Source organism: Anopheles gambiae, chromosome 2 (assembly GCF_943734735.2).
Source record: "Anopheles gambiae chromosome 2, idAnoGambNW_F1_1, whole genome shotgun sequence".
NCBI classification, from domain to species: domain Eukaryota; kingdom Metazoa; phylum Arthropoda; class Insecta; order Diptera; family Culicidae; genus Anopheles; species Anopheles gambiae.
This window is the reverse complement of record NC_064601.1, coordinates 49,166,389-49,194,096: the sequence shown is the minus strand read 5'-3', so window position 1 is coordinate 49,194,096 and position 27,708 is coordinate 49,166,389. Positions and strand designations below refer to the sequence as shown.

General features: G+C 40.9%; 1 protein-coding gene across 1 annotated transcript; it reads right to left on the bottom strand.

Moving 5' to 3' along the window:
• Window positions 1–149: 149 nt before the first annotated feature.
• Window positions 150–16,786, bottom strand: LOC5667426 (uncharacterized). Its single transcript, XM_001688361.3, has 6 exons — window positions 15,819–16,786; window positions 3,600–4,250; window positions 3,321–3,434; window positions 3,106–3,237; window positions 1,395–1,791; window positions 150–1,324 (listed from the first exon to the last, which is right to left on the bottom strand). The coding sequence occupies exons 2-6, from the start codon at window positions 3,976–3,978 to the stop codon at window positions 1,117–1,119; spliced, it is 1,230 nt and encodes a 409-aa protein (XP_001688413.3). The 5' UTR covers window positions 3,979–4,250; window positions 15,819–16,786; the 3' UTR covers window positions 150–1,116.
• Window positions 16,787–27,708: the final 10,922 nt, after the last annotated feature.

The window sequence follows — 27,708 nt, the reverse complement described above, 5'->3', positions numbered from 1 at the left end:
ATCATTATTGTCCGGAAGCTGATGACAGCAGGATGAAAACGTGGCACACAATGTCCCGGTCGGATTCTTCGTCCCAACATCAGAGTCACCTTCCCTCATGACGTTGCCTAGGAAATGAATGTAATCGAAGCGAAATGAAAAACGGATGCTTCTTCTCATACGAGTCACTTTATTGTTCTCGGCTGCTTGGCGGTCTGACACCGTACCATATTTGCCGCTTACTCCCTTATTCTACATTTTAACCACACCCAAACCCAAATGTTGAGTGCTTTTGCTTGCACGGGCCTAGCTTCTACCTTACGTTTTGTCTCTGTCACTTTGTTTGGACGACTATATTTTACATTTCTTCCCACGTCAGGCATCAGGCTTGAAGCGTTCCATAGGACAGTTCACTGACGTCCGGGCTTATGTTATTTTACTTTGATTTCCCTTTCTGCAGCCGGTGGATCCACATCGTTTGGTGACATTTTCGTCACAGTAAGACAAGAAGGGCATCCTGGAGTTTGCTTTCACTCGTTTACGAATGTTTTATCTATTGTGCTTTTAATTATAATGCCACGATTCGCATTTGTCTTGTCGTATCTTCTTTCTCACTCCTGTCTCCTGTCTGGTGGCTTTAAGTCTACAGAATGTACACCAACACATATGCCGTGTGCATTGCATTATAGTTTTCTACGTGGACAGAAAATTTCAAAAACTCCTCAAGAGCGGTAAATAAATAAATAAATAAATAAATAAATAAATAAATAAATAAATAAATAAATAATTAAATAAGTCAATAAATAAAGATATCTATAAAAAATAAATAAATAGAAAAGATTTCCAAATAGACAAGAAGTAAGTGAAGTGGAGTATCGTTCGTGCCGATCACCAACCGGGGAACGGTGAAACAAACTAGGAATTAAGAGGTCACAATAATCCTACATCATCTGCATCTGGGTACACTTGCAACAGCTGCAATGATGCGACAACGCGTTTGTGTAGCTACTTTACCACACTAACTGCGTTTAAATCAAATCAAGAGCTCAATACGGTTTCTTCATAGCTGGCTCGCAGTTTGGATGGCGCACGTGGGTTGAAATCTTTCCATCGCTCTCAATTGGACCATCTCGCATCTCACAGTTTGCGGGCGTGCACTAGTTTATTGATGTCGTTAAACGTGGTAACCATGGCTGGGTTCGATAGGTCCTTGTAGCCGGTACAGTCCTTGTAGTGTGCATCACAATCCACCCCATCCTGGCCGTCCTTGGCCGCTCGCATATACTTGAAGAACCGCAGTATGTCTGGATTATCGTTGGTAGGCTTTCGAAGCTCATCCAGCTCCCTAACAAGACAAGATTATTTGGTTTAGTATTAGTCGAAGAACAGATAAATTTCCATCACCAGCTTCATACCTGCTCAGCTGGGCCGAGATGAGATTGCTGTACGGTGCATATTTGGCCGGATTAGCGTACATTAAGCAGACGAGCCGCTGCCGGCACTGTTCCTCCTTGTTTGACAAACCCATCTGGGCAAAGATGGCGTCCAGCCGCGACAATAGCGGACTGTAGAACGGATCGTAGTTCGTGAGCAGCAAACTACTGCTTGGAATGTCGTGGAATATTTTGAAGTCGTTCTTCGCCGACTGCTGCTTCCGCCGGTTCGCCGCCTGGACCATAGATGGGCCAACGTACGTCACTCGTCCACCACCATAACCCAGCCGGGACAGAGCGTTCGCTGCGTTGGTGTGCGCACCCATCGAAGCAGGATCGTACACGTATGAGTTGTAGCTGGTCCCGGATGCGTGAGTGTCTAGTATTTGAGAAAGAGCGTGTTAATATCCGTTATAAATTACTTTACATGAACGTTTTGTTGAGTTGATTGAAAACCATCTAGGGTGTATATGCAAAATGATGAGAAATGATGCTGAGACATTAGCTTTGAAAAAGTATGTAAAAACTGTGTATAGGTGATTTTACGATACTAGCCAGGTTGTTGCATGGAGTTTGACAGTTGGCAGCTGAAATAATGTCAAATCCCATACAAAACTACACGGCAAACTATCCTGTGATTTGCAGCCTTCATCATTTCAGCCTGCAAAATATGTAAACATGCTCCAATTGTCGGCAAGCGCGATCAGGTTAGCTTAAGAAGGATTGATTTTTTAGCTGAAGCATAAATATTATTTCAAGAAAGGTTAAGAATTGTTTACATCAAAATTTAAAAGTACTAAAGCTCATTTCAAACTGAAAAATGAAAAAACGGGTTTAGAATACATCGCCCTGTGTACACAAATAGTAAAATCGAATACAGCGGAACGTAATTGTCAAATGGAAGCAACCCGAATGATGAATATTGTTATAGAGACAGGCAAAATGTCAGCTTGTTGGTTAGATATAGCAAACGGATGTATGGTGGTAAATGTCGTGGAAAACATGAATTTCGTAGCTATATCATAAGTCGTATCAAAATAAACATAACGATGCTCATGAAATCCGTAGCGCCCCAGTAGGATGCTGACACTTTTAACAAAATGTTTTATTTTTCAACCACGACGTATCGAACTGATATTTTTTGTGTAATACACACTTTGACAAAAGGTAATTAAAATGTCATAAAAGGAAAATTGACTTGTTTCATTTTAATTTTCCTTGAGGATTGCTAGTAAAACTTTTTTTAATATATAACAACGTATGATTGCCGGTCTTGTGATACAGCCGTCAACTCGTACGACTTTACAACATTCCCGCTTGTTATCAAATTACTTCCCAGTACCATTTACGCCGACACCAAACGGAATACCCGGAAAAGTAAATTTATTGTTATTTCCATTTTAATTTCATTAGTTCTATCAGTGCTTTATCAATGCTGCTTATTAAAGATTTTCTATCGCATCCACAAGTAAATTGCAAGAGTAATTGAGGAAAACTATATTAAATGTTACGCTATCAAAAAAGATACACTAATCAACGGGAAACCATTGTAATCAGAAAAAGTGATTCAGATTGTTGAATCGTCTGGAACACGAATAAGAAAAATAAAGCTAAATCATGTTCACTAGGACAGTTAAATCAACGACTACCCATCTTTGTTAATTAAAACAATGGGATACGCAATCTAACTTACCGTCCGGAGGCAGATAGTTGTTGCCATCGTTCATTCCAAAGTCGTGATCCGCATTGTAAGAGGTAGTGTCCTTGAAGTCCAAGTCGTCCACCGTCTGTACCGGATGGGACAATCCAGACACTGACGAGAGACCTGCAATGCAATTACGAGATGCAATCAAAATGATACAGCTGACTATGGCATCCCGGCAGGCCCAACGTAACATGCATTCTTACCTTTGCCCACGATCTTGCCGAGCGAACCGATGATGCTCGGGAGAAACATCATGATCAGTACGGTTTTTACTACTTGAAGTCCAATCATGACAGGCCAGAGTAATTTCTTCATGCCTGTAAAGTATCGAGAGTTGTTGCACATGAAATCTGCTTAGTACTGTTTAGAAATAATCTCATGGAATAAAGTCAGCAAGCATTCACGTTCTGCCACACCAAACATCTAATGTCATAGATCGATAAAGCATGTTGATGTTGTTCCTTGTAATGTGGTCTACTTACCTTTGAAGAAGAACAATCGTCCAGTCTCATTGGTCTTTGTTGACTCCCGGCTTTGTACGGCATCTGCAGCCGTACCGAGCAGCCGAGCAACACCCTTAATGATAATTCGATCAAAGTTGCTGAGCGTCGCGGAGGCATTGCTCGGTCCGGATGCAGGTTGCCAATCGAGCAGCGTAGTTTCAAGTAGATTCCTCGAATTTCGGCTGAACCAGTCGCCAACGTAGTCTGTAAGGGCGTCCTCAAATTGTACTAGCTCGTTGGGCTGTGAGCTGGTAGTTTGATTTTCACTAGTAGTCGCCCGGGTTTGATTAATACCGACCATTAGCAGCAGTATTCCACTGAGCGCCATCGGGCGGGACAGTTGCCTAACGGTTACCATTATCAAAGGCGCAAACTTGTTGCTTTATGTTATATATTACTTTAAAAATACGTGTAACTATTTGCTCTGTCTGGCTTTGTGTTTCATATGCCGTAAACGAATCCTTGAAAGCACGAACGATATTTTATAGATTCTTCTTTTAAGTTTTGTTTTCGTTCAGTTTTATCAGCCCTTTCTGTTGCACGCACCATCGGCAACGGATTGAATAACCCAAACAATTTGTTAGTCAAACTTTTCTCGACCTTCAGTCACTGGACTGATGTGAGTAGATTCTGTTGAAATGAAAATTAAAAAAAAAAAAACGGTATACCATTAGTATCTGTTATCAACACACAACCATGGTTGCTGAAACAGGTGAAGAATTTACGAGCAGGCTCACGGAAATAAGACGAACAAGGGAATATTCGCGATGACCAATAGAACAACTATACGAGTGAACTGTTGTTGTTGCTAAACACGAATGAAATAACAAGTCTGGTCGCATTGCAGAAGTTTGTGTTTAACAAAATGAAAGCAAATTGGAACGAAAAGCAATCTATTGTTGAAATTAAATTATAACAACACAAAACAAATGATAATTTCTTGAACGATGTTTTTTATGTTTTCAATTATTTTCAGACAGTAATAAGGCTATTGACCGATGTAATGAAACCTTTCAAAATGTATGAAACAAAAGACTTATAGCAAAAAGACAGCAAGTGCGCTTATTTTTCTCCTGGATTGTACTGGATTGCAAAACAAATGATTACAGGTATTGATGTTTTTCAAGAACAATATAAACATGTAAAATTACTTGATTTGCTATTTCGATCATGCAGCTCGATCGGCTGTGAAACACAAGCTGGTGAGTATTTTGCTCTTCAGCTTGATGGTTATTCAAAGCACCTTACCATTAATTAGGCACTTGTGAATGCTGCGAACTGGATGGCAAAATATTTGTTTGGTGTAGAGCTGCATAAATCAACACTTAATACACATAAACAAATAAGTAAATGATTCAAATGCAGCAAATGTGGAGAAAGTTGTGCGTGAACCGCAAAATGAAAGTCCCCAAATATTGGTTATTCTCCAACAATACTAAGCGTGGGATTTTGTTTGTTTGTTTTCAAATGCTTCAAAGAATGAAATTTTGTGATTATTAAGATTATTGCTGGACAATTTTAAGTGATTTGTTATTCGAACTTAATCAAGAAGACACTGGAAACACCGTTTTTAGATCAAGATACGTGGATCATTGTGTTATAAAATATTGATGTTGATGTATTTTTTTACAGATGTAAAAAATTAGAGCCAATGAAGGAAAACTTAGTAAAAAGAACAATTCATGAAAACTGCAACAGATATTAATTTAATAGAATAACCAAACACATGCGTACAAGATGTGTGGTAATAAATAATGGGGCAAAATATTACACCTCATTTTAAATGTAGGATAATTCTATTCATAAATGAGGACAGCAAGAAAGAATGAAATAAGGTGAAATTACGGTGGGATTAAAGGAATAGAGAGAAAAGCTTTAGAATGCATTATTTTAGGTTAGTATCATGTATTACTTATTTGCTATAACTAGTTTAATCAGTAACAATAAACGACAGTCGCGATAAATGCATTAAAGCGCTTAGATGTATTCGAAGAATTGTTATATATTTAATATGTTTGAGCAATACGGCAAAGCTGCCCCTCCTGAAAACAGACGAATATGGTTATGTTTCATATATTTGTTGATCTTGTATAATACAGGACACGATGCATAATTACAAATGAAATGAACATTTTAAATATCATCTAAACCATGTCCCTGTAGAAATGCAAATACAGTGAACCCTCTCTTATTTGAGAGGCGATGGGACTGTCGAATAAGAGGGGTTTTCAAATTACAGAGGTGGAAAGTGACTGAAAGGTCCATTCAAACAAGAAAGAGACAGAACATTTAGTATGCAGCCTTAACTGTTGCTATAGGAAACTGCGAACAGAATCGCCAATTTGAGCATACATCTTTCAATAACCATGGCAACACCATACACAAATAAGAGGGACACAGATTTCAGAGGTTTTCCAAATTAGAGGAACAAAAATGTACTGGAAATCAAGGGACTGTGCAAAATGTTCAAATAAGAGAGGTTTTTCAAATTGGAGAGGTGTCAAATAAGAGAGGGTTCATTGTATACAGTTCTTTACACTATACAAACTATTTCTTCTTCTTCTATTTGGCGAAACGTCCTACGCGGACATGCCAGCCTATGTAGGCTTTCGAGACTTAATTCATTACCACGCAGCCGGATAGTCAATCCTTGCTACGGGCACGCTCCATTCTAGGCTAGAACCCATGACGGGCATGTTATTGAGTCTTTCGAGTTGACGACTGTACCACGGGACCGCTTCCTACAAACTATTTAGAGTGTGCATAATCGGGTTGACATGATACAACTTTATTTCTTGAATGTAATACAATATACAAGTGAATCACACCATCTATAGCTCATCCAATTGATATTATTCTCATCCAAATTGAGGGAGGTTTGGATATACTTAATAACTGTGAAAGCAAAATAAAGTTTTATTATTACAAGTGATAGTACGAGTACTATCGGATTATTTACCTTTCTGAGAATGTTTATCCATTTACCTGTACAAACAACATTGTCGATGCATTGTTCATTGAAAACTATTAAATGTGCTTATATTTTTGTTGTATTGTTCGATTGGGCAATACACTCTTCATTTTTTGTATTTTAAGAAACGAATGAAACTCATAGTCCCTAATAAAAAACGTGCATCATCATAATGACATTCGAGCAATTTATACATACACTTTAATCAATTAAAGTTACTTGGTAGCAACGATAAAACACATAGTTAGTGCATTTGAAAATCATACAACTATAGATTTAAAGTGTTTCATTCTATTATATAAACCTTACCATCTAGTATGATGTACTTATAATGTGTGGATAAAACAGCATCAATACGGTCTGCCCGGACGTACTCAATAATGACTGTGCAAAAAAGAAGGCATGTTTTACTGCAGTAAATTTAAGTGCGTTCATACTGGAGTGTGACTAAAGTGTAATGTGTAGGTGCATTAATTTCCCTTTCATACATACAAGCTGCTAGACAACATGGGCCCATAGTGCACCTGCGTTGCATTTTTTTTACATTCCCGTCGACTACATCGACTTGTGTAAAAGAATGCACCATCCGCGCCGAAGAGTGCATTAACACCTCCAAGAAATGAATAAAAATAAGTAACAAATGCTAAACATACTAAAACCCTGCACACCCATACCCACACACACACATACGCAAACACAATGCGATGATTACGAATTGCGTCGAAATGGAAATCAGTCACCCGCAGCGAATGCATTTCACCCACGAAGAAGTGTAGCATTGTAATGGCTTTCATATCCAATGCTCCGGCGGCTAACGGTAGGAGACGGTTCCCTACCGTACGAGGTTGAGAAGCTCGTGAGTGTGTTTCAATGACTCGACTCGGTGAATCTCTGCATAAGAATGCAATTTTTGTTTTTCTCTTTGGCTTTTCTTTCATTCTTTGATACATTTCATCTACGATCACAACCAAAAGTCATACGCCAATTAATTTAAGCTTGGGATGCGCTTTCTGTCAAGGACAACGGTTCTTTCACGAAAATAACAAAAAAAAACTATGCAACCATCCCCGGAAAAAGACCCCTTAATTTGGAAGACACAAATCATCAGTTCAACCACCGGTTAGGCAGTCCGTTGCAGAACCGTTGGCCTCTCAAAAGGGGATGAATGGTATGATTTGCCGCTTCTTCGCAGCGGGCTCCCGCATGATTATCAGAGCGGAAATCTTCACCCCGATCGTACGTACTGGGACACAACCGGACGGGGCAAGAACTGGGCGATACGATTGATGACCCGCGCTACACTTCGATGGCACAATTTCCCTCTTGGTACGACGATCCAGCAGTGCCAGTCCAGATTCGAATCGCCTTCAAATAGGTCGTGGTTGCTCCCAATTTTCTGATCGCATGCGATCATTCATTGCCAAAAATTGAACGCTAAACGGGCGAGCATTTATGCTCATTTGCTCCCCAATTAGCCCAGTTTGATAAAATCATTCTCCCTACATCTCTGGCTGTTCGTGTTTTCCTTTTTTGTTTTGCTCAAAATGATCCAGTTGACCGACGATTATGCGTGCTGGTGGATGGTGTGTATTTGCTGCTTAGTTTTGTGTTTGTTGTTTTTTCTATTTTATTATTATGAAACATGCTACCTCGTTTCATGCTCCAACGGATAGCTGTGGCTTATCATGTTAAAAGACACACGTTACCATATGAAAAATAAAGTTAAGATGCTTTTTAAATATTACGTTCAATTCACCAGCAAAGCAAAATATTGCATAAAGTTGTATGAGATTTAATAAAATTGAAAAATTACTATTGCATAAAATTATGCTACTTATCGTAACTCCAACACAAGTATCATAAAATTAACATTCAAAAATAGCTGTTTTTCGTGTTCTTTTAATTGCAATAAGTAACAAAAACCTTATAACGTATGTGCATTTGGCAACACGTTGGCATAAATAATCAATTTTACAGCATTCCTCGAATGCACTTTTGTGGGGTTTATCTTTTTAACCTTAGGTCGTATAATGCTATTGTTTTTAAATAATATTTCAGCAATAAAATATTCATCACATTTGGAAGTAGCAAAAGACAATATAAAATTATAAAATTTGTGAAAATGTGTTGTACATACTCGTTTGCAAAGAAAAAGCATTGCTATGGGCAGGAAATATCTACAGAGAAAATTGTGTCAACACAAGAGCGCTTTTTCCAGTAAAATGAAACCTTAAGCCATTGAAAAAAAGAAGAAGAACGTCCGGAAGTAATATGTCCTACGATGCACCAACGGCCAAGCCAGTTTTGCATCTCGGCCACACCTTGCCCTGCGGTATCGTGTATCATTTGCGACTCATTTTTCCCGGCACTTTCTAAAACACAACCTAGTAGGGACTGCATCTCACGGCTTGTCATGAAGAGCCACACGTGTAATTTCAGGCTCGCGATCCGATCGAGAAGCTTTTACACGCTGTCGACATCACCACTTCCACATTGGACTGCAAAACAGCACCAACAAACAAGCAAGTGGTTCGATTCGATCCGGCCCAATCACGCACAGCACAAAGTGGCTGCTGAGGGGCTTTATTCGGAGAGTTTCCTTTTTCGCCGGATTTGTTTTGGTTGCTCTCCACCAACGCACCAACGCATCGTGCGCTGCCTTTTGTACGGCAACACATTTTCCTTCCTCGGTGGTGTATGGTAATTTGCACACGTCTACCTTTTTTCGTGTCGAATCAATCGAACCATCGAATGTTTTCGACAGTGGAAGCGCAACCGAAAGGAACCGAACTAAGCTAATGGAAGCTTCGCTGAAACATCCATCCTCCCGCAGTCGGGAAAGTTACCATCAATGGTACATAGTGGCTTGCTGGTGAACGAGCTTGCAGCCAAGTGCCGGCAAAAGTGGGTGAAAAAAGCCGGTGAAACTGTTACGCTACTCAGCGTCCACGCCATCACGCTCGGCGGCCTTTACTAGGCCATCTCGATTAGGCCGGGCGACCGGGCTGGCAAATGGTCGTTGTGCATGCCGCGCCGGGGTATGGCGCATTTTCCCTCGTCATTGTCAGTTTTCCCTTGCGTCATGGCACCGAAGTGTGTGACGAGATGGGTGCCGTGCATCGACGCATCAAGCTCATCACAGGCAGACAGCAGGCGCCTTGATGTTGCTGCAGCGAGATGCCTCGCCTAATGTCGCCTAACCGGCAGGGCGGCTGCCGAGAAATCGAAAGGTGGCTTCAATTAAACACGGCACAACTAAGGTTAATTGAGCTAATAGAAAGCGAAACACGACAGGCAAGCAACGGTTCGGGGACGAAAGGTGATTGGGAGAAGAAATGAGTGAATACTAGCTGGGTAAAGAAAACCACACTCACACATAAGTACTTGAAGCAGGACAAGCTGGCAGGTTGACGCAGACGAGAGGATGGGATGCAAATTAGCTTCATCCGCTCTTCCGCCTTTTGATGGGATTGGTTGAAGCATACACACCGTTGACCGAATTTCAATCGACAGTGAAAACAAGGGTGTTTGCTGGCAGTTTTGTTTTCAATATTAATGTGAAAAGGGAAACTTTTGCAATCAAGAAAATGCTAGATGATGAAGAAAATGACATCATTACTAAATAAACCATGCACACGCACGCAAAAGAGTGGATGCTACGTGTTTATATTTCAAATATGAATTTCGTGATTCGCTCCGTACCAAACATCGGCTGAACTATTGGCAATTATTTAATTAATCAAACAAACAAATGACTCACTTCCCATGCACTTGATGTTCAAATTATTATTAACTTAAATCCCATTCGTTCCAATAAAAGGGTAGTAATGATAATAAAGATAATGTTATCTTTTCTTTTTCGTTATCGTCGCCGAAATAATCTGTAACATTTCATGAAATGTATCAGTTTGTCCTAAGTTTTTTTTTTTTTAATGTATTGTAGTGCAAACTGGTACGATGAACAAATATTTATATTTTCGTTCACTTTCTCCATCATATCCCTATTTTCAGACTGTTTGTCACAGGCAGTTTTTGTTGCAAAGCGGTGAAATTGAATCATCTAGCGAACGGTTACTCTCGATAAAGCAATATTGGGGCATGGAGGCAGAGCACGCTAAAAAATGTCGCATTCTGCCAATCTTTTCTATTCTCTGTTACAGATTTCTTTCAAAGTCACACAATGCACCGGTGCGACATTGAAATGCAATTTGTGTCGCTATTCTTTGCAAAACGAGCGTACTTTTGAACGGAATCATTCGAGGCGTGCTGCGTCAAAGATAAGCCAATTCCGCATACAACGATTCAGCATATTTTCAGGAAGTAAAACCCAAAACTTCCCCAGATATCCTGTGACACAGAAATCATACCGGTAATCCATAATGCAAAATGATGACCGTGATTCAGGACGCAGCCCGGCGACCAGGATGTTGACTGGGTTGCGTGACCTGATAAAAGGGGGCCTTGCAGAGCGGTTTGCAGTCGGCATCGCACTATTCGGGTCCGGAAATTCAATTAGTCTGACTGTTGCAACTCTACATCGAAGTTTGTTGAGGGTGTTCATCAGCCACACCGTTCCGCACGATCCGACTACTGAAGCAGGATGTTCATCGTGGGCGAAACTAAAAGCGCGGGTAAAAATAAGACGTAAAAGTGAAAGCCTCCAGCACTGGCGCGACAGTCAACACGCCATGCCATCTTTGCCAAACGCCCGGTGGGGAGCGAACCAGCGGAAGCTACGTCCCACGAAGGAGGGAAGGTATTTGTGACATTCAGAAACCGGTTTTCCGGTTTGTGGACCAGTTGTGCATGTTGCCAAGGGATGGCCGTGGCGTCAGTTTTCGGGACGTAATCTTGGTACTGGGAGAAATTTGTTTGCTCAAACAAAAGTTGCACGGAATGGTATTCACTTTCGAATAAGCGAAGTCAGCATCCCACCATTCCGCCCTGTCCCTGTTTCTCACCGCCATACATACACACACAAACGCGTGAGCAGTCCAGATGGAAAGTGACTCTCCTGACCTTCCATCGAACTGCCGTTTCCGTCATGTTTCATCGAGGGCGTCCTGCAGCATTGGGGCGGAAGTATGGAAATGGTATGGTAAGGTTCACGTTTTTCCTTTTCCGTCCACTCCGGCGCGGGGCCGTTTTTGCATGCACGGGTCGGCATATTTTATTTCATTTTTAAGTCAAACTTCTTCTGCAGACAGGCTTCATTACGTGACTAGAAACTGTAACTACCAGTGCTTCATCTTTGGTCGCCCTTTTTAACTAGGATGGCCACACATCGCTAACTATGAAAGCCGATACCAGTCAAAGGGGCTTTTGGGGGGCAAATGTTTGCTTGGCTTTTTTCTCTCTTTAGTGCATCATACTCTGGGGAGATTGAAGTGAGTGAAAAACTCAATTTGTAAAGTATGCTGACAGCGATGATACGGAATGGTGGTTCAATGTTTGTGTTATCAGCCAACGCTTTGTTACAACCGTTCCCTGTGGAAGCAGCTTTTAAGTAGTTGCCCGTCGACAACTTAACTATCAAAGTGTATCTGTGCGCGTTGTGTTAAAGAGTAAAGTTATAAATGACGACTTTAAAGTTAATTGTTCATCTTGTCATCATTTCAAAACATTACATTCAAACATTACGCAAGCGGTTTAGGATAGGACGAGCTATGGATACAATATAAGCCTTACACAATGTATAATCCTATTGGAACATTATCCCTGAAACTAATAGAGCTTAAATACAGGGCTCAAACGCCAAGCAAATGGGTTTAACCGGCCTTTGGCCAGTCGTTTGGATTGTAGAGCACGTTATCGTGAAGTTAATGCTAACGCTTAATAAATATACAAACACATGCAGGCATTATCACACATTCTAATGAGCATCCTTCGAAGCCTTCCGTTTTACGACCACTCCATAGCACGAGAAAACAAAGATAGTAAAAGTTTAATTACTCTCATGCCGTCGTAAAATGCGCTACAGTTATTCGCCAAGTAGAACCTAAACGGGCTGTGGCTACGACTATTTAACTTTATTTGACCCGAGCATGTGGTCCCCAGTAAGACCGAGGTTACCCAGACCTCAAGCCCGGAAATTGATGGTTTATTGACATCTGTATTTCAAACATGGATTCCTCCCCCCAGGCAGGGTGCAAACTAATTGCCGATCGGGTGGAACGTTTAGTAAAGCGAGGGGTCAAAAGAGATGACCGATAGCTTCGGGTTTGATATGGCTGAGCGTTGAGCCCGCATCAGAGCTACTCAACCTTACAACGCAATCCAGCACCCTGAACTGCGTACGAACTTTTCGCCCATTTTGCACGTCCCAGTCTGCTGTTTGCACGGTTGTCTCCTTTACGGGCAATGTCATTGTGTCACCGTGTACCATCGACAACTAGAGCTGACCCGAGCAAATGGCCTAAACTCGCTCGCACTTGTGAAAATTTGTGATTATCGGCCACGGGAGACAAGCGCCGTACGCCGAAACGCACCCCGAATGTTTATGTACCGCAAACAAACGCACGCTCGCGACGGTCCGGTCGCTTTCTGCTGGGCGGTCAGGCTGTTTCCCATAAAATCCCATCGCACCGGCAGAAGTGGCGAATTATTATTCGCCTGGTCAGGCGATATCGTAAATTAGATTTTTACCTCTCCCCGGTACCCAGATCGCCGGACCTTTTGGGGGCTGATTTTTATTTGGCTCCTTTCGCTAGCCAATCGCGTCAGTTGTGTATTTTTCCCTTCCCTTGGTTTTGGTCACGATCCGAACGAGGAGGAAAGGTGAGCCGCTCTACTGCTTCGCTACTACTTATCAGCGCTTAATGCTTCGCTGACTCCTACCCTGCTTCTGTTCGCCCCATTCTTCTCTCCGGCCATTCACCGACCGACCGACCGACCGACCGGCACATAGCGGGTCACTCTGACTTTGGTTACCCGGTTTTTCTTCCTCTTCTCTCTCGTTTTCATGGCTCCCCGCAGGGGATGCGTGTAATATTTTGGAAGATTTTATGAGGTCGGAGCGGTTTTTGGTGCCACGCGTTTTTCTTCCCTGACGTCCCTAGTTATCGATCTGTGCCAACACCGCACACTGAACCCGAGGGGCGCTGTTTGGGAGCATGTGCGATCGCGCTACTGAAACTGTTTCTCGCTCCGCATATTTCAATGTGCCACTCGGCCTCAAAAGCTCACCAAAAAAATGAACCCACCGAACGAATGCAAAGTATCCCGCATGCAACGGCCCAGATGCCAACGGCGCTAAATCACGCTGACACATATTTCGGGTCCGTTTGGTGCGATTCGCGTAACTCGAAATTCCCAGCCCTCAACCCATAGAAAGACCTGTTGGACACCCGGATGCTCATTCCAGGAAAATTGGGCTTTGGGGTAGGGTTGACTGCTACATCCGGCGTAGCGAGTTTGGGAGAAATTCGAGCAACTTCAAAGCTTCAATGCTGACCTGGATGGTCCCGAAGAGACCGGTCCACAAACCCCAAACCCCAACTCCTACATCCGGAATGAATTTCATCGATTCTAGCATCTTCGGCACATCAAAGTCGTGCTTAAAGGAACAATTCAAAACAACATCAGGCGAGGCCAGCGAACGGGACGGATAAATTGTTTCCAAATGTGTGGCAAGGATGGAATGTAATGAACGGTACGGTATTGGTAATTTCTCTTTGCCACGTGACACATTCTTTTAAAAAAGTGTAGAAAAATGAGCATAAAGCGGTTCTGATTCTGCACCTGAGCCTAAGTCTTTCCAGATCCTCTAAAGCAGCCAACTCGCTTGGCAGCTGTGATTTTGTCGATAATCTAAAACCTTAACCAAGTACATAAAGCTCTCATTTATTCACAAAAACTTTATCTTCTATAGCGTTAGCATCGTTATTCCAGTATCAAAGACATGCTTTTGTGAAGTTATTTACCTTCAAAGCTCTTTCATCTACGCAATCGGACGAAGACTCAGTAATTTGGTATGTGAAGATGGCAGCGCGAAAAAGTAATGGTTGGTTGCGTAAATCGATTACCCTTCAAATGAATGCTATTTTCGTGTGCAGCCACACTGGAAGCATCCAATCCCTACTGACTCCTCCTTGCAAATGTGTAAAGGAAGCATCTTCCCACGCCTTCATGAAACATTAAAGAAACTCGCATTCGTCCTCAACCAACTCTGGTTTCAGTCAGCGCATAGACAAGAATGTGTGCCACTTTCGATCAGGACATTTGCTGACGCTACGCACGCAGTTCACGGATTTGCCGTACGCACGGGGAAGGCCGCACGCGTCAATCGAAAAGGAAAGCCATAGTAATGGGGAAAAAGAAATTCCGATAAAGGCTACCACCAACAGCAACACTGCTAGGACGGTGTATTCTCCAACAAACCCCCTCTATTGGCTTTCTTCTACAAACAGGTTTTTTTCTGCAACTCCAATTGCTCATCTTCATCGTTGCTGGTGAGACTTGACCGTCCAGGATGAAGTTGAGATGGAGTTAATGGAACCAACGATGACTGTGGCTGCAGGTCAATAGCGTCTTCGGTATTCCATACATGTTACTGTTACGGTTTGTACAATTATTTGTGTGAGTGTTTCCCCCTTTCCACCTCACCTCATTGATTGAAATATATTCAATTACATCGAGTTATGTGCGGTATAGAACAAACTCCTGGTCATTCGTTACGATAAAGGATCTTGAGAGGACTGGAAATGCGAATCATCGGAACGTTATCATCGTGTAGCAAGCAGAGAGCATGCTGATAAGTAGTTCACAAAGAGACATACCTTCCCGCAAACATAAAATAAGCTTATTTTATGTGTTCTTACACACCCGAGCAATAAAATAAATGAATTTCTCTGAATGATTTACTTCACATTGTATTTTAGCTGAGCATTGAAAACCGCTGACATAACACAAACCATCAATAGGCTACCAATGTCAGGAACGAGTATTATTCGACCAATGCGACATGACCAATGACAAATCAAATCCGCATTGTGCCACTGTTGAGCACATTACGTGCGTTCCGGAGAATATATTTCTATATTACTGCAGCGCTGTTTGTTAGCAGATATTCAATGAAACTTCGTTGTGCACTATGTGTCATTTTTCCTCAAACAGAAAACATCCAACCCGCATGCTTTATAGCTAGGTCGTCTTGCATAGCTAGACAGGTGGGTCGCAAAGTAGGAACGGGGTTGAATAGGGGCAGAAGAGTGAAATAATAAATATACCCGTATCGACAGCAGCGGCAAACAGTGACAGCTTCAGGGTGCGTTGACGTCGATAACGTATTCTTTCTTTTTTTCTCTCTTCAACTGATGTCGCTTTGAACCAATGCTCTTTGCGCTCCAGGAAGCTTTCGGTTCAATTCTCAGTCCTCGCTTGGTTTCGGAGTTGCAGAATGGGATCCTGACAATCACTATTGCCAAAATCGACTGTCACTTGGCAGTGGTGGTCACCATCACTTTGGTGATCGAACTACGCTAGGGTATCGACTTTCGATATCCCAATTCGATTGCAACTTCATTTACCGCTTGAATGCACTTTCACACACTACACAGCCATGCACTTTCTCGAATGAGCTTTTTCTGATCCTTTTCTCTCGTTTCGTTCTCTCTTTTTTTTGCTCTCACATCCGCTATCTCTTCTCTTTTCTTTGTACGTACTGAGATACTTTTTTGCTACCTTTTTTGACAGGAGTCGATGATAACCACCTCAATTCACACACAATCACACAGTCGTGATGCGCAGATCAAACACTTGCAAACATTAATTTCTTTGTGACACACGCGCGCGAGTTCACCGACACTAGCACGCACCACGCACAATTTGCACCTTTCACTTCCGTTTCAATCCGGTTTGAAATATGCACGAAAAAATCACCACCCCCTTAAGGTGTTGGGGTTTCCTCCCGTCTCTCTAAAGCGTTGCACTATAGAATACTGCTAGCAGCTGCAGATAACAAGCGAGAGATAGACAGAGAGAGAGAAAGAGAGAGAGCGCGCGCGCACGACAGAGGGGAAAGCAAAAACAACAAAAGCACCGTTTAGTGAAGTCACGCACGTGATCGCCCACTCTACCACTGACTACTACGGTGCCACGGATTTGCTGGGTTTGCGAGTGTAGGTCGCACGTACGTATATGCAGCGTAGACGTCTTACTTCGACCGATTTCTCCAGCCAAATAAATCCGGTCGCACCGTTGGGACGATCGCGAGCTCCGAACCGATCAGTCGCTCGCACACCCGTTTCTCGAGAGCGCTTGGTATGATCGCGGTGCACCGTTGGCGTCGGCTAGAGTGTGCTGCGAGCGATCACACGGTGCTTCGCTGCAGAGGAGAGAAAGCAGCCTCTCAACCAAAACAAGATAACGAAAGGTGGCCAAACACTGCAGTGGGCTAGGGGCCGCTTGAATGCGTGTCGTCATCGTTGTGAGAGCAGGGTGGTTCGCTCCACGATCGCACGCTCGTCTGTTTGCTGTCTCAGAGGCACCAGGAGAGACGCTTCTCAGAACTGCACCCGTGAGGGGGTGAGTTTTCCGGTTTACCGGACACCAGATGTTTACAGTCACGCTGACGTCAACGACACACATGGGAAAGAAAATGAACTCCGAGAATCCGACCCCACCAAACTCAGAAGCTGCGAGGAATGTTAATCTCATCTTCCAAAACCCGACGGCACTAATGAGCAGATGCAGGGGAAGTGGAAAGTGGCGGCTACCACGCGTTGTGTTTGCTTTCTGACCAATCCAGGGGGGGAGAGGTATGTGCTATTCGGTAATGCATTAGCCGCATCATCATAATAAGCGGCGAAGCATTTGAAAGTAAAAAGAAAAATCCGCACCAGTCGCTAGCCAGAGGTGAAAAAAGCCATCTTCATACCATACAAAAACGGTGGTAATAGCTTACACAAACGAAGCAACGAGCATAAGATAGGTGGGAGTGAAAAAAATGAAACACTCCCGCAAAGCTTTCACATCATCCCGTATCATCAGCGTGTGTCGTCGGCAACGGGTAGGACCTCATGGTCAGCTGACACGGGCGATAAACATTACATTGGATGTAAGAAAGACATCACTAGCGAACGTGCCGAATAAAGCAGATACACGGTAAATCCCTCCCTCCATCACCTCCCTAAAACTTCGGTTGATCAGGTTTATGGGATTATTTTTATGGCTCTGTTGTTAATTCTACCAAATTGGATGACCGCGAAGCGTATACGCGGCTGGAATTTACATGTGGATTTACATTCTCTACCCACCATTGCTAACTGCAACAAGAACACCATTCAGCCCAGTCTGCTACTCTGGGGGTTCTGTTAGAATGGGAGTGAAAGTTAGAGTTCTGTTATAATTGCTGCCAGATACTGAAACGTTCGGAAAGTTTCTCCTTCATTATTCGGTTGCAATAAAACCCGGTTGAATTAGACCAGTGGATGGCAACCCGTGATGAAGATATGGAAGCAGCTGTACGAATGTTAAGTGAAGGATTTTAATACAATTATCGTTAGTTTTGGTAACCATATTTAATAAGTTGTGAAATCATGTACCACGTTAAAATCGTTACTGATTCCATGAGCAGAAACATAACGTCAACAGACACATTATTTAAGTAAATATTTATTCAATGGATAAGTGACGTGTGTTGCGACATCAGAATTGTAATTGAAAAAGACACAGGGAATTTTAAACTTTACTTAAACATTTATAAACGTATGCAATTCAAACAAATATGTACTATTTTTTGTTGAATGCGATAAGCAGTAGTTAAAACATGAGGAATCGAGAAGAATGGCATGAACCGACTATAACAAGGCAAATATCACTACAGAGTGTAGAGTTGAAAAACAATTTGTAAATTTGTATTACAAATACGGCTAAAAATATTACAATAAATTGTAATACTTAAAATTATCAATTTTAAAAATACAGTTGTTTGTGTTGCCAAGTTGATTGTAAACCTGGTTATTTGTTCTAAGCATCCCATATTAAGCCCTTAGTGGAAAGTATAGTACAATATAAAACATTGAGAATTAAATAATTAAAGAAAAATAGATCTACACTGATATCAAAATCTATTCCAAAACCAGGCTGACAAAATTTGATGTAAAAAAAGCATGGTAGCTATGTGACTTTATTTACCAAAGTTATGTGGCGAAACTCACTGGACCGAATTGAGCATTTAGATATCCATATGAAACATTAAAACAGAACTTATCTGGTGATATAACAAATAGTAACATCAAAAATGCATTTCTAGCTCAACCCTTCTGTTATTTTGTATTTGTTGTATTTTTTGTGCTAACAAAACAATATAAGCGTTGTTTGAACTTAAATGTGAAAGAGGACTTAAGTTTCCGTAGAATTTGAGATCAGCGTAATATTACTAACGTCGTACTTGCTAAACAATTTCTCTCTTCGAAACCACTGTGAATTAAACCCTCTCTACCCAACATCAATTACCCAACACCTTGTCGAACCGCAAACAGGATTGTTCTGATTATGCCGTAAAAGTGCGCTTGACAGAAAGAAAAGCGTAACAACAATGTAAATCCCACTGACAGATACAGATCGGACAGGTCTAAGGGATGAAACATTGCGCTCTCACTGAACAGCTTTTACTATACGGCTGTTGTTGCTGTACGAGATTCGAACGTAAGTGGGGAATGCGATGTCTGAGACCGTTCGCAACAACAAACGAGCGTCGATGTACCCTACCCAGGCATTGAAATCTTTTGATCGCTTCAAAACGATCCTCAAACCGCTTATCATGTGTACGTGATCACTCAAAGGGAAATCCTTACCTTTGTTACATTTCCTTACCAGTCTTCTCGTCTCAATAGTATCGGTATGTTTCGTTTTTTTTTTTCGACTGGTGAACGAGATGCCCAAAAAGAAAGATAATTTCAGTCACTTTCTCATTGTGCCCGGCTAAGTATGGGCCAGACGAGTTTTTTTTTCGGGGAAGCTTTTTGTCGTAATCACACTTAATAAGACTACGCTGTACTTTTCCTTCCCGAACACAAGTGCTGCTCGTTTATGACGGGACGCTCTTCCCAGTCATTCGATCAGCGTGTGGCCAGTTCCACTTCCAACAGACGCAGCCTTGAAATCAACCTTCGAGAGCACACTTTCTTTCGATTCTATTCATTCATGTTGCGTACCCGATCCATTTCCCGCTACCGGCTCCTGTGGGGATGATCATCAGCATCTTCATTATCGTCACCGTTTGAGTGGACCGAAGCAAGGTGTAAGTTTTTGGGACCAATTGCTTTTGTTGCCGCGCACTGACACTGGCTTTCTATTTCACTACTCCTATCCCTCGGTAAACCCAGCCCGAAGGCCACCAAACCTTCTTGCACCAATCCAATAAAAACCACACAATTGGAAACTCAATTGCCAAGACTTTTGCCGCGGCTTGTGAGTGGTGTGCTTTTTTTTTCTTTCGTGTTTTTGCTTACTTTATGTTTGCACTTAGCACCCTCTCCTCTTTCCCTAACAGCATTACCCCTGCCACTGCTGCTGCACTGACGTTCCCAGGTTCTACCAAAAACCGGGCACCTTCACTCTTACCGAGTCGCACGAGTACAGCGGTCAAGATTTCCCTCTCACCGCACGAAAGCGAAATTAACATTCACACTCGGTGTGCCATTTGCCTCAAATTTGCGTCTCCCCCGGGAGAGCGTTGGCCGGGCCGATTGGTGTAGCCGGTTTCGTTGTCGCACCCACCCCAAAACAACAATTGCCCGCGCTTGCCCCGCTAACGTCGGCCATTGTCGCTGGCCAGAGAAAGCACTTGCAAGACCGCGCCCGTCCGGACGTTTCGTGGACACTTTCTGGCTCACAGCCTGGTGACTGTGGGCACCATCTGGGGGCAGGAACCGGAAAGCGTGGGGCCGACACGACCGATGGAACTGGAACTCGCTGATCCGAAACTTCATCATCCGTTCGTAACAAACAGACGTTTGTGGGGGAAAACATACACCCTTCTCCGTCCCTCCTCGAACCCGGTCAAACCCGGTATGCTGCGTTTTTTTAGGAAGTAGGTTTTTTTCTTACTGTTATTGCCGTCGTTGTTTATTGTTCTTTCTGGGTCACCAAATTGATTCGAAACACTTGCGTACACTCACTGTTTGCTTACTTTCTCACTAATTAACGTTCGCTCTCGAGTACATTTTGGGGGAGATCCAGGACTACGGGCCGCGCGTGTTCAGCCATTGAATTGGATGGCCAAATTGCCCACGTGAGTAAAGTGTATAGTGCGTGTGGTTGTGTATTAATATCTGTGTCGGACCACTAATGGAAGTAAATGAACGATTCCGATCCGGAGGGGCGCATTTAATAATGTTATGCCGTCATCCAGTGGGTGGCGAAAACCCCACAAATGAATGAGTGGGCACATACACACGTGCACAGACGGAGCGGGAAATTAACTCAGAATATATACACGGTTCACAATGTACTCAGTGGCACGGTGGGTAAAGTAGACTCAGTCCGTTATCGCAAATAAATTTGAGCTTGACCTATAAATTCACTTGGGAGACGAATTTTGTAATCTACAACATTCGTCCCGACCAGCGATATTACGAAAATTTTAATTTTGGGAAAAAAAACTATCTTGGAAAACAGTTGGTATAATTGTTGTTTCCCGTCAATTTATTCTTTTACGTGTAATTATGGTCTAATGTTTAGGAAAGGATCATCTCCTTTAGAGTCGATCCAGCGCAAATTCACGCGGTTCGCTCTGCGCTCCTGGAGTGTTCAACTATAGGGCCATAAAGGTCAACTTAAGACTATAAAGGTCGCTGTGCGTTGCTTGGCATCAATACATGGAAGCAACGGTCAGAGGCTGTTTGTTGTGGGACTTTTTGATAATCGGATCGACTCGCCCGTGCTTCTTCCGAAGCTCAACATGTATGTCCCGCCGAGATCGCTCCGATCGTTCTGATCAGTTTATCCGTATGTGCCGTGAGTTTTTATGTCATTTGTGATCGTCATCAACCTGACATGTCGCGCGCCGCATTTTTAAATAGTATTCGGGCAGTGCAACCTTTCCCGTGTTAACTATTGTAACTTAAGACTAAACGTGACAAAACGATGACTAAAACATGATAGTAGTGTATTGCATGTAAGGGAATTCGCTTCAAGAGGGCCACTTACGGTTCGTTGAATTTTAATGAATAAATAACAAATAAATTATGTACTTCACTAGAAATTGTACTTTAACTGGGTAATATTTGTTTTACTACATAATACTTTCAAGTTCATTCTATTTTTAAACATTGACTTATACAACCCGAAATGTGCTTGGATTCCCATCACTTGAGGATGTCATTAAGGAATATAAGTAGTAAACCAAAATTAAAATCTGGTATGAAGTGATGACCCCCTGAAGCCAGACACCTTATCTCTGAGAAAACATTATTCACAGGTCTTTGAGGACTCTCTACAGCTAAGCTCAGGCTAAATATTAGGGTGATATCTTAAAAAAACTAAAATAACATGCATAATATGACCACGTAGTGTGCCGGTAATGGGTAATATAGTTATAACATCATCTAATATCAGTTAGAAGAAGTTCATCGACAAGTTTGGATGGTCATCTGCGTATTGCACAACCTAGGCCAAGCGGTTCACGGTACGAATCAGCCAAACACCATTGGTTCAAGGTTCCAACAGAAGTAATATAGTAATTTTGAAGAGGGCGTTACTGATATTCTTAACAACATGCAAATTGTAAATCCGCATCAATGCACATCATCAATTTTAATTTCTTCAACATGATTTTTGTTCAGATTCATGTGGATTAACATCTTGCACGCGGTTGTAGCATATCTGCTATACAGAACTTTTTATAATACTTACTATCAGCTATAGACACATGTGTTTCAATGTCACTTGGAAAGTCAAACCACACCTTTGTAACGCATTCATTATAACACATTCAGTAAATCAGATCAACACACCCGGAAGACTTCAGACCACTCCATTCATATAAATAACAGTTGTGACACACTTATCAAAAACAACCAAATCGAACAACATAAGCAGGAACAGTATAAGCATAATCATCATTCTTGTCAACAAAAGACCAACGTAACTAACTTAGTGAAAACAATACCTTTTTAACGTACAACCCGAAACCAAAGGTGTGAAACTCTTAACCTCTTTTGAGCATAAATAAAACCAACTCCGATCATGGCCGAGCCGATTGGTTCGTACTGTCAGGATAGGACTATACTCATCCAACATCTATCGACTTCTCATTTAAAGAGTTTAGTTATGTCCCCCTAGGTAAGGACTATAAACTCCAACGTTTCCAGTAAAGAAAATCTATTAAATGTTTCTATGATCGCCTGGACGATCAAATATCAAAAGTCCGCTTCGAAACAGTATCCACTTCAGTTCTGCCTATTTTGGCAAACGATGACCTCCCTTAACGATGTCTGAAGGCTACCCTGGCCAACGCGAGTTCAAAGTTACTACATGGCGACCGCTCCAAAATCATACTACACATACTACATGGTGAATAACAACGTTTATATTCGAAATTGACTTGGAAATCCCTGTAATGTTGTGTTACTACCAGTCACATAAATGATGTGATTTGAGAACTTCTCCACATTATTATACCGAAATATTTTGTGATCATTAATTTATTTCCGGCCTTTTTCTGGCATTGATTATGAAATAATTATAAAAACCGAAAAAAAAAAATTCACCATTCATTATTCCTGATACTTCTTAAAAAATTAATAAATGTTAAAAACGTGGTGGATTTTATTAGATAAACGCTTTATTATTGTGGCAAAGACTAATCAAACAATTAGTCCGCTTGTAGCGATTTGCGTTTTCAACTAAAAAACCCAAGGGTAGGCGAATCCTGCCCTTTTATCTCCTAACTTATCTTTTTCCCCGTTACATTCCTCTCTCTCATTTATCTACCCTCTTTCTCTATTGTTATCTCTCTCTCTCTCCTTTTTTCTCTTGCGTTGTGATCTGGTAGATTGTTGGGCACTCACGAGTTTCCAACAATAACTTTAAAGTAATGAATAACAATAATTCTTTTCCTCCAATCTAGACATTATTTTTTAAGATATCGCCCTATTTCCAAAGTATACCCTCAAAGACGTGTGAATAAAGTGGCCAAATGAACTGTCCAGGAAACCTCAAATGCAAAAGATAGTCCAATAGTTTGTGACGCAAGTAAGAAGAAGACGATATATTTCGGTCAAAGATGGCCATCAACTAAACGTCTCACCAATTGGACCATCAATTGAGCTAGAATCGTAAAACCTGACCTGATTACTAGATTTAAAATTAGATAAAAACGTATGTGATACATAAATCGGTCATTGGTGCATAAATCGGTTTTTGATCAAGTACCGGTAACTTTGAATGGGCCTTACTCAATTGAAAGCTACTTGGAAGAATAGTCAGATGGCCAAAACTCAGGATGCGCTGGCCAGCGGGCTATTTATGTTAGATTGATTCTCATTCGGAACATCACCCAGTAGCAAGGACTGACTGTCCAGTTGTGTTATACTAATAAGTATAGAAAACCTGTAGAATAAGAAGAACAAGAAGAATTAGGAGTGTTAACATGGCCGGAAAGGTATCTTCACAGTGATGAAAAAACAACAGGTTTAAATTAAATTATTTAGAACTTTTTTTTACACTCCTGACATTGCGTACGTCCCCGAAGATCTGTTCTATAGCCCTGTAACCGGGCCAATATAACGAGTATAACTATAAAGAAAGCAATGAACATTCCATATATTGTAGTGCAATATTCGCGAACACTATTTCACATGACTTTATCGTTTCTGTTTATAAATGTTATGCTAACGATTCTGTTAAAGCAAAATCAAAATGTAATCCAGTTAAAACGAAGGCTCCAGTTTTTCTCTGTCATAAACAAAATAAGTACAACCGTGTAAAAATCGCATATAACATATAACAGGGAATCAACCCAACGGTACATCGCTGTTCCTGGCACTAACTTATAGCTGACAAAGATCGGAGTATCCTGTTTTTCTATGCTGAATGAAAGGCATACCTGTGCAAATTTGATACATCGTTATTTACCTACAGCGCAGAACGATAAACGATACAGCAGCTTCAATATCACGTTTCTGCGTATTTAGAATGCGTATTTGTAAAAACAAAACAAATCTACATGGCAGCATGCTCAAAACGATTCATTCATTGGTGTTGTCTTATTTCATCCTTCAAAATCTCATCTATGACTGCTAAATAAATTTCTACATGCAATCAGTTAACCGTGTATTACATAGGCCTGCTGGCTTAGAGTAGCATAGGTACAATTATTTCGATTGATATGTTTTATGTTTGTGCAAATACAGAACAAAATTTAGTTTCAACTACATCTCAATCACTGTCAAAAGAACTTGTGTATGTAAAACACAAAAGAATTTCAAAAATAAAATCATAGTTTGATAATTTCATCAGCTAATTCAAAATTTAAAAAAAAACCTAATTCTTTTGAATAGTGGTTTTCAGTTTCAAAGTCCATTGAAAAACATCAGCTGAAAATGAATAAAAGCTCGAGACGGGCCGTTCCGTGGTACAGTCGTCAAATCGTACGACTTAACAACATGCCCATCATGGGCTCAAATCCTGAATGGACCGTGCTCCAATGCACAAGACTGGCTATTAGTCTATCGATTAGTCACTGAAAGTCAAACATATCAGTGGTACATGCAGGCCTTGACTGATAACGGTTGTTGTGCTAAAAATAAGAGGAATAAGAAGCTCAGAATAATGGAGTATATCAGTCTCCAATCGCGAAATACAATATTCTACACTACACAACTGTATTTGATTCAATATATTTGCTGCAGAACATGTTTACGATGTCAATACGCAAACATGGACTTAATTTCCACCAATCCATTTCGATTGTACTTTTCCCGACACAATAAGAGAACACTTTTCACACATTGATCCAATCGAATGGATCATATGAAATTACATACATTTTTGCAATGGTAGTTCCGTTTTCCATGTTTCCTAACATTAATCCGTCCTACGAACCCACGAGCAATTGTATCATAAAGGTTTATCCTGACGTTGAGGGTCAACTCAGTGTACTGAAAATTCAATTCCCTTTCGCGTAAACATCGCACATCCCTCTAAGTTCAAATCAAGTACTTTTACAAATGAAAAATTTACTAGCAATCGGTGGTGACACTGTACATAAAAACAAATATCGACGATTGAGCGAATCAAAACACTCACCAATACACAGCAATGCAATCGGAAATGGTTTCGAACGTTTCATTTTCTTACCCCAGTTTCCATGGAGGGCGGATCCTTTGGTTTACCAAAAGCTCGTTTTGCCGCCAGCTTTATTTCATGTCCACTGTTGGCGTTCAAAACAACGCTCGGTGTGTTCACGTTCACGCAATGAAGCCGCCCAAAGAGTCGTAAAATAAATTGCCCTACCATAAACGCACCACCATTTTCAGGGTGTTTGTTTGTTCTGTTCACAAGGTGCGGAGAAAAAAATGTTGACAACCCGATGTTATCGATAAAATCAATTAACTGTTCCAGTGTTGGTATGTGCCAACCATTTGCAAACACCAGTAAATGCAGGGTACGCTAAAAAATACTCATCCCTACGAGAGTAAAGTCTAGTTATTATTTTTTGACAACTTGTCAAACGATGTCAACAACATGCATTCGACCGTCTGCAGCGAGACATTTTTTCATGAAACCGGCAAATCAATTTCTAGTTTATTACACCATGCACTCATTTATCGATCAGTCTGTCCGTAATCCACCACTGCGTATGCTGCCATATGATGTTTGCATACAAAGCTGGGTGGCCTCAATGAATGTAGGCTTGGATGTGATATGATAAAGCAATTTGTTTGCATTAAACGACAGGTACAGTACACCGTAATGCCGTAACGGAAAGGTAATGCAATGCAGTAACTTTGAAATTCGTGTGAATTTTAGATTTTCCTACTGTTGAGTTTTTTTTCCATCCACAGCAGCAAAACTGAGCTGCTGATCATATAATCACGAAATCAAATAAACAGCTGCACGTGCAAGTAAAGCTTGTGAATCATGGCCATATTGTGAAGCTTCAGCAACAAAAGCATATTATTAGATGAATGTATTTCGCAAGATAGGGTAATTAGAATAAATTAAAGAGTACATTAATTTTGCAATACATTCTAGTTTTTATGATCATGTGCATTGTGCATATTGATATCGTTAGGAATTCTACGGAAAAAAATTCCACTCTTTGCCGATTCCAGAAAAATATAATGAAAACTTAATAAATTAATTGAATAAACTATTTTTAATTGTAATTTCCTGAAAGCAATCACCAAATATACTAGAATGGAGAATTCAAAATTATCTTTCCAATTGCTACTCAAATTCTATCAATCTGCAACAAGGTGAAAATAAAATAATATATAGAATATTTGCTTTTCGAGATATTTTTTTATATCAAGATTATTGGAACATTGATCTTGATGTAAGAGTAAAGCCTATCTATAGTTTTACACACGTGAAAGGCAGGATTTTCATGAATTGTTCTAAAAGATTTTAAATTTTATAATTTGCAGTATCGTTAGAATTTCTTACAAAAATGGTATCTCTCACGTGAAATCTTAATAATTTGTAAAATTTGAAAGAATTTTGGTCTATTAATTTTTAGTAGTAACAGATCAATTGATATTAGTTCTTGCATAATAAAGGGTTTGGGAGATTAGTTTGTTTGTTTCGAACACCACTGAGCTAAGTAATATGTTTTAATTGTGTTGCTTAGTCGTACAAGCAACGCAATTAAAACATACTATAATATATGTATATTATAATGTTTTATGGTCTATCATCTCCAACACACAATACGCTAAAGTAATTGTTTCTAAATAGCTTTACTTGTAGCTTTATGAAGCATGTAGCATGTAGCAAATATAAAAACGTTTCCAATTTTGAGCAATGCTGTACTTTATCTCTTCTTATTTATTCTAACAAAATTAGCATTTCTCAAACAAAAATTTTATCAAATACACGAATATTATTACTCGTTATTTGAGAATAAAAGCTTTTTTTAAGAATTTTGATTTCCTCGACATGAGAAAA

Coding starts and splice junctions, on each gene's coding strand:
- LOC5667426 (XM_001688361.3), bottom strand. CDS start 3,978: ATGGTAACCGTTAGGCAACTGTCCCGCCCGATGGCGCTCAGTGGAATA. Junction 3,435..3,599: donor ACGATTGTTCTTCTTCAAAG/GTAAGTAGACCA, acceptor GATACTTTACAG/GCATGAAGAAATTACTCTGG. Junction 1,325..1,394: donor ATCTCGGCCCAGCTGAGCAG/GTATGAAGCTGG, acceptor TTGTCTTGTTAG/GGAGCTGGATGAGCTTCGAA.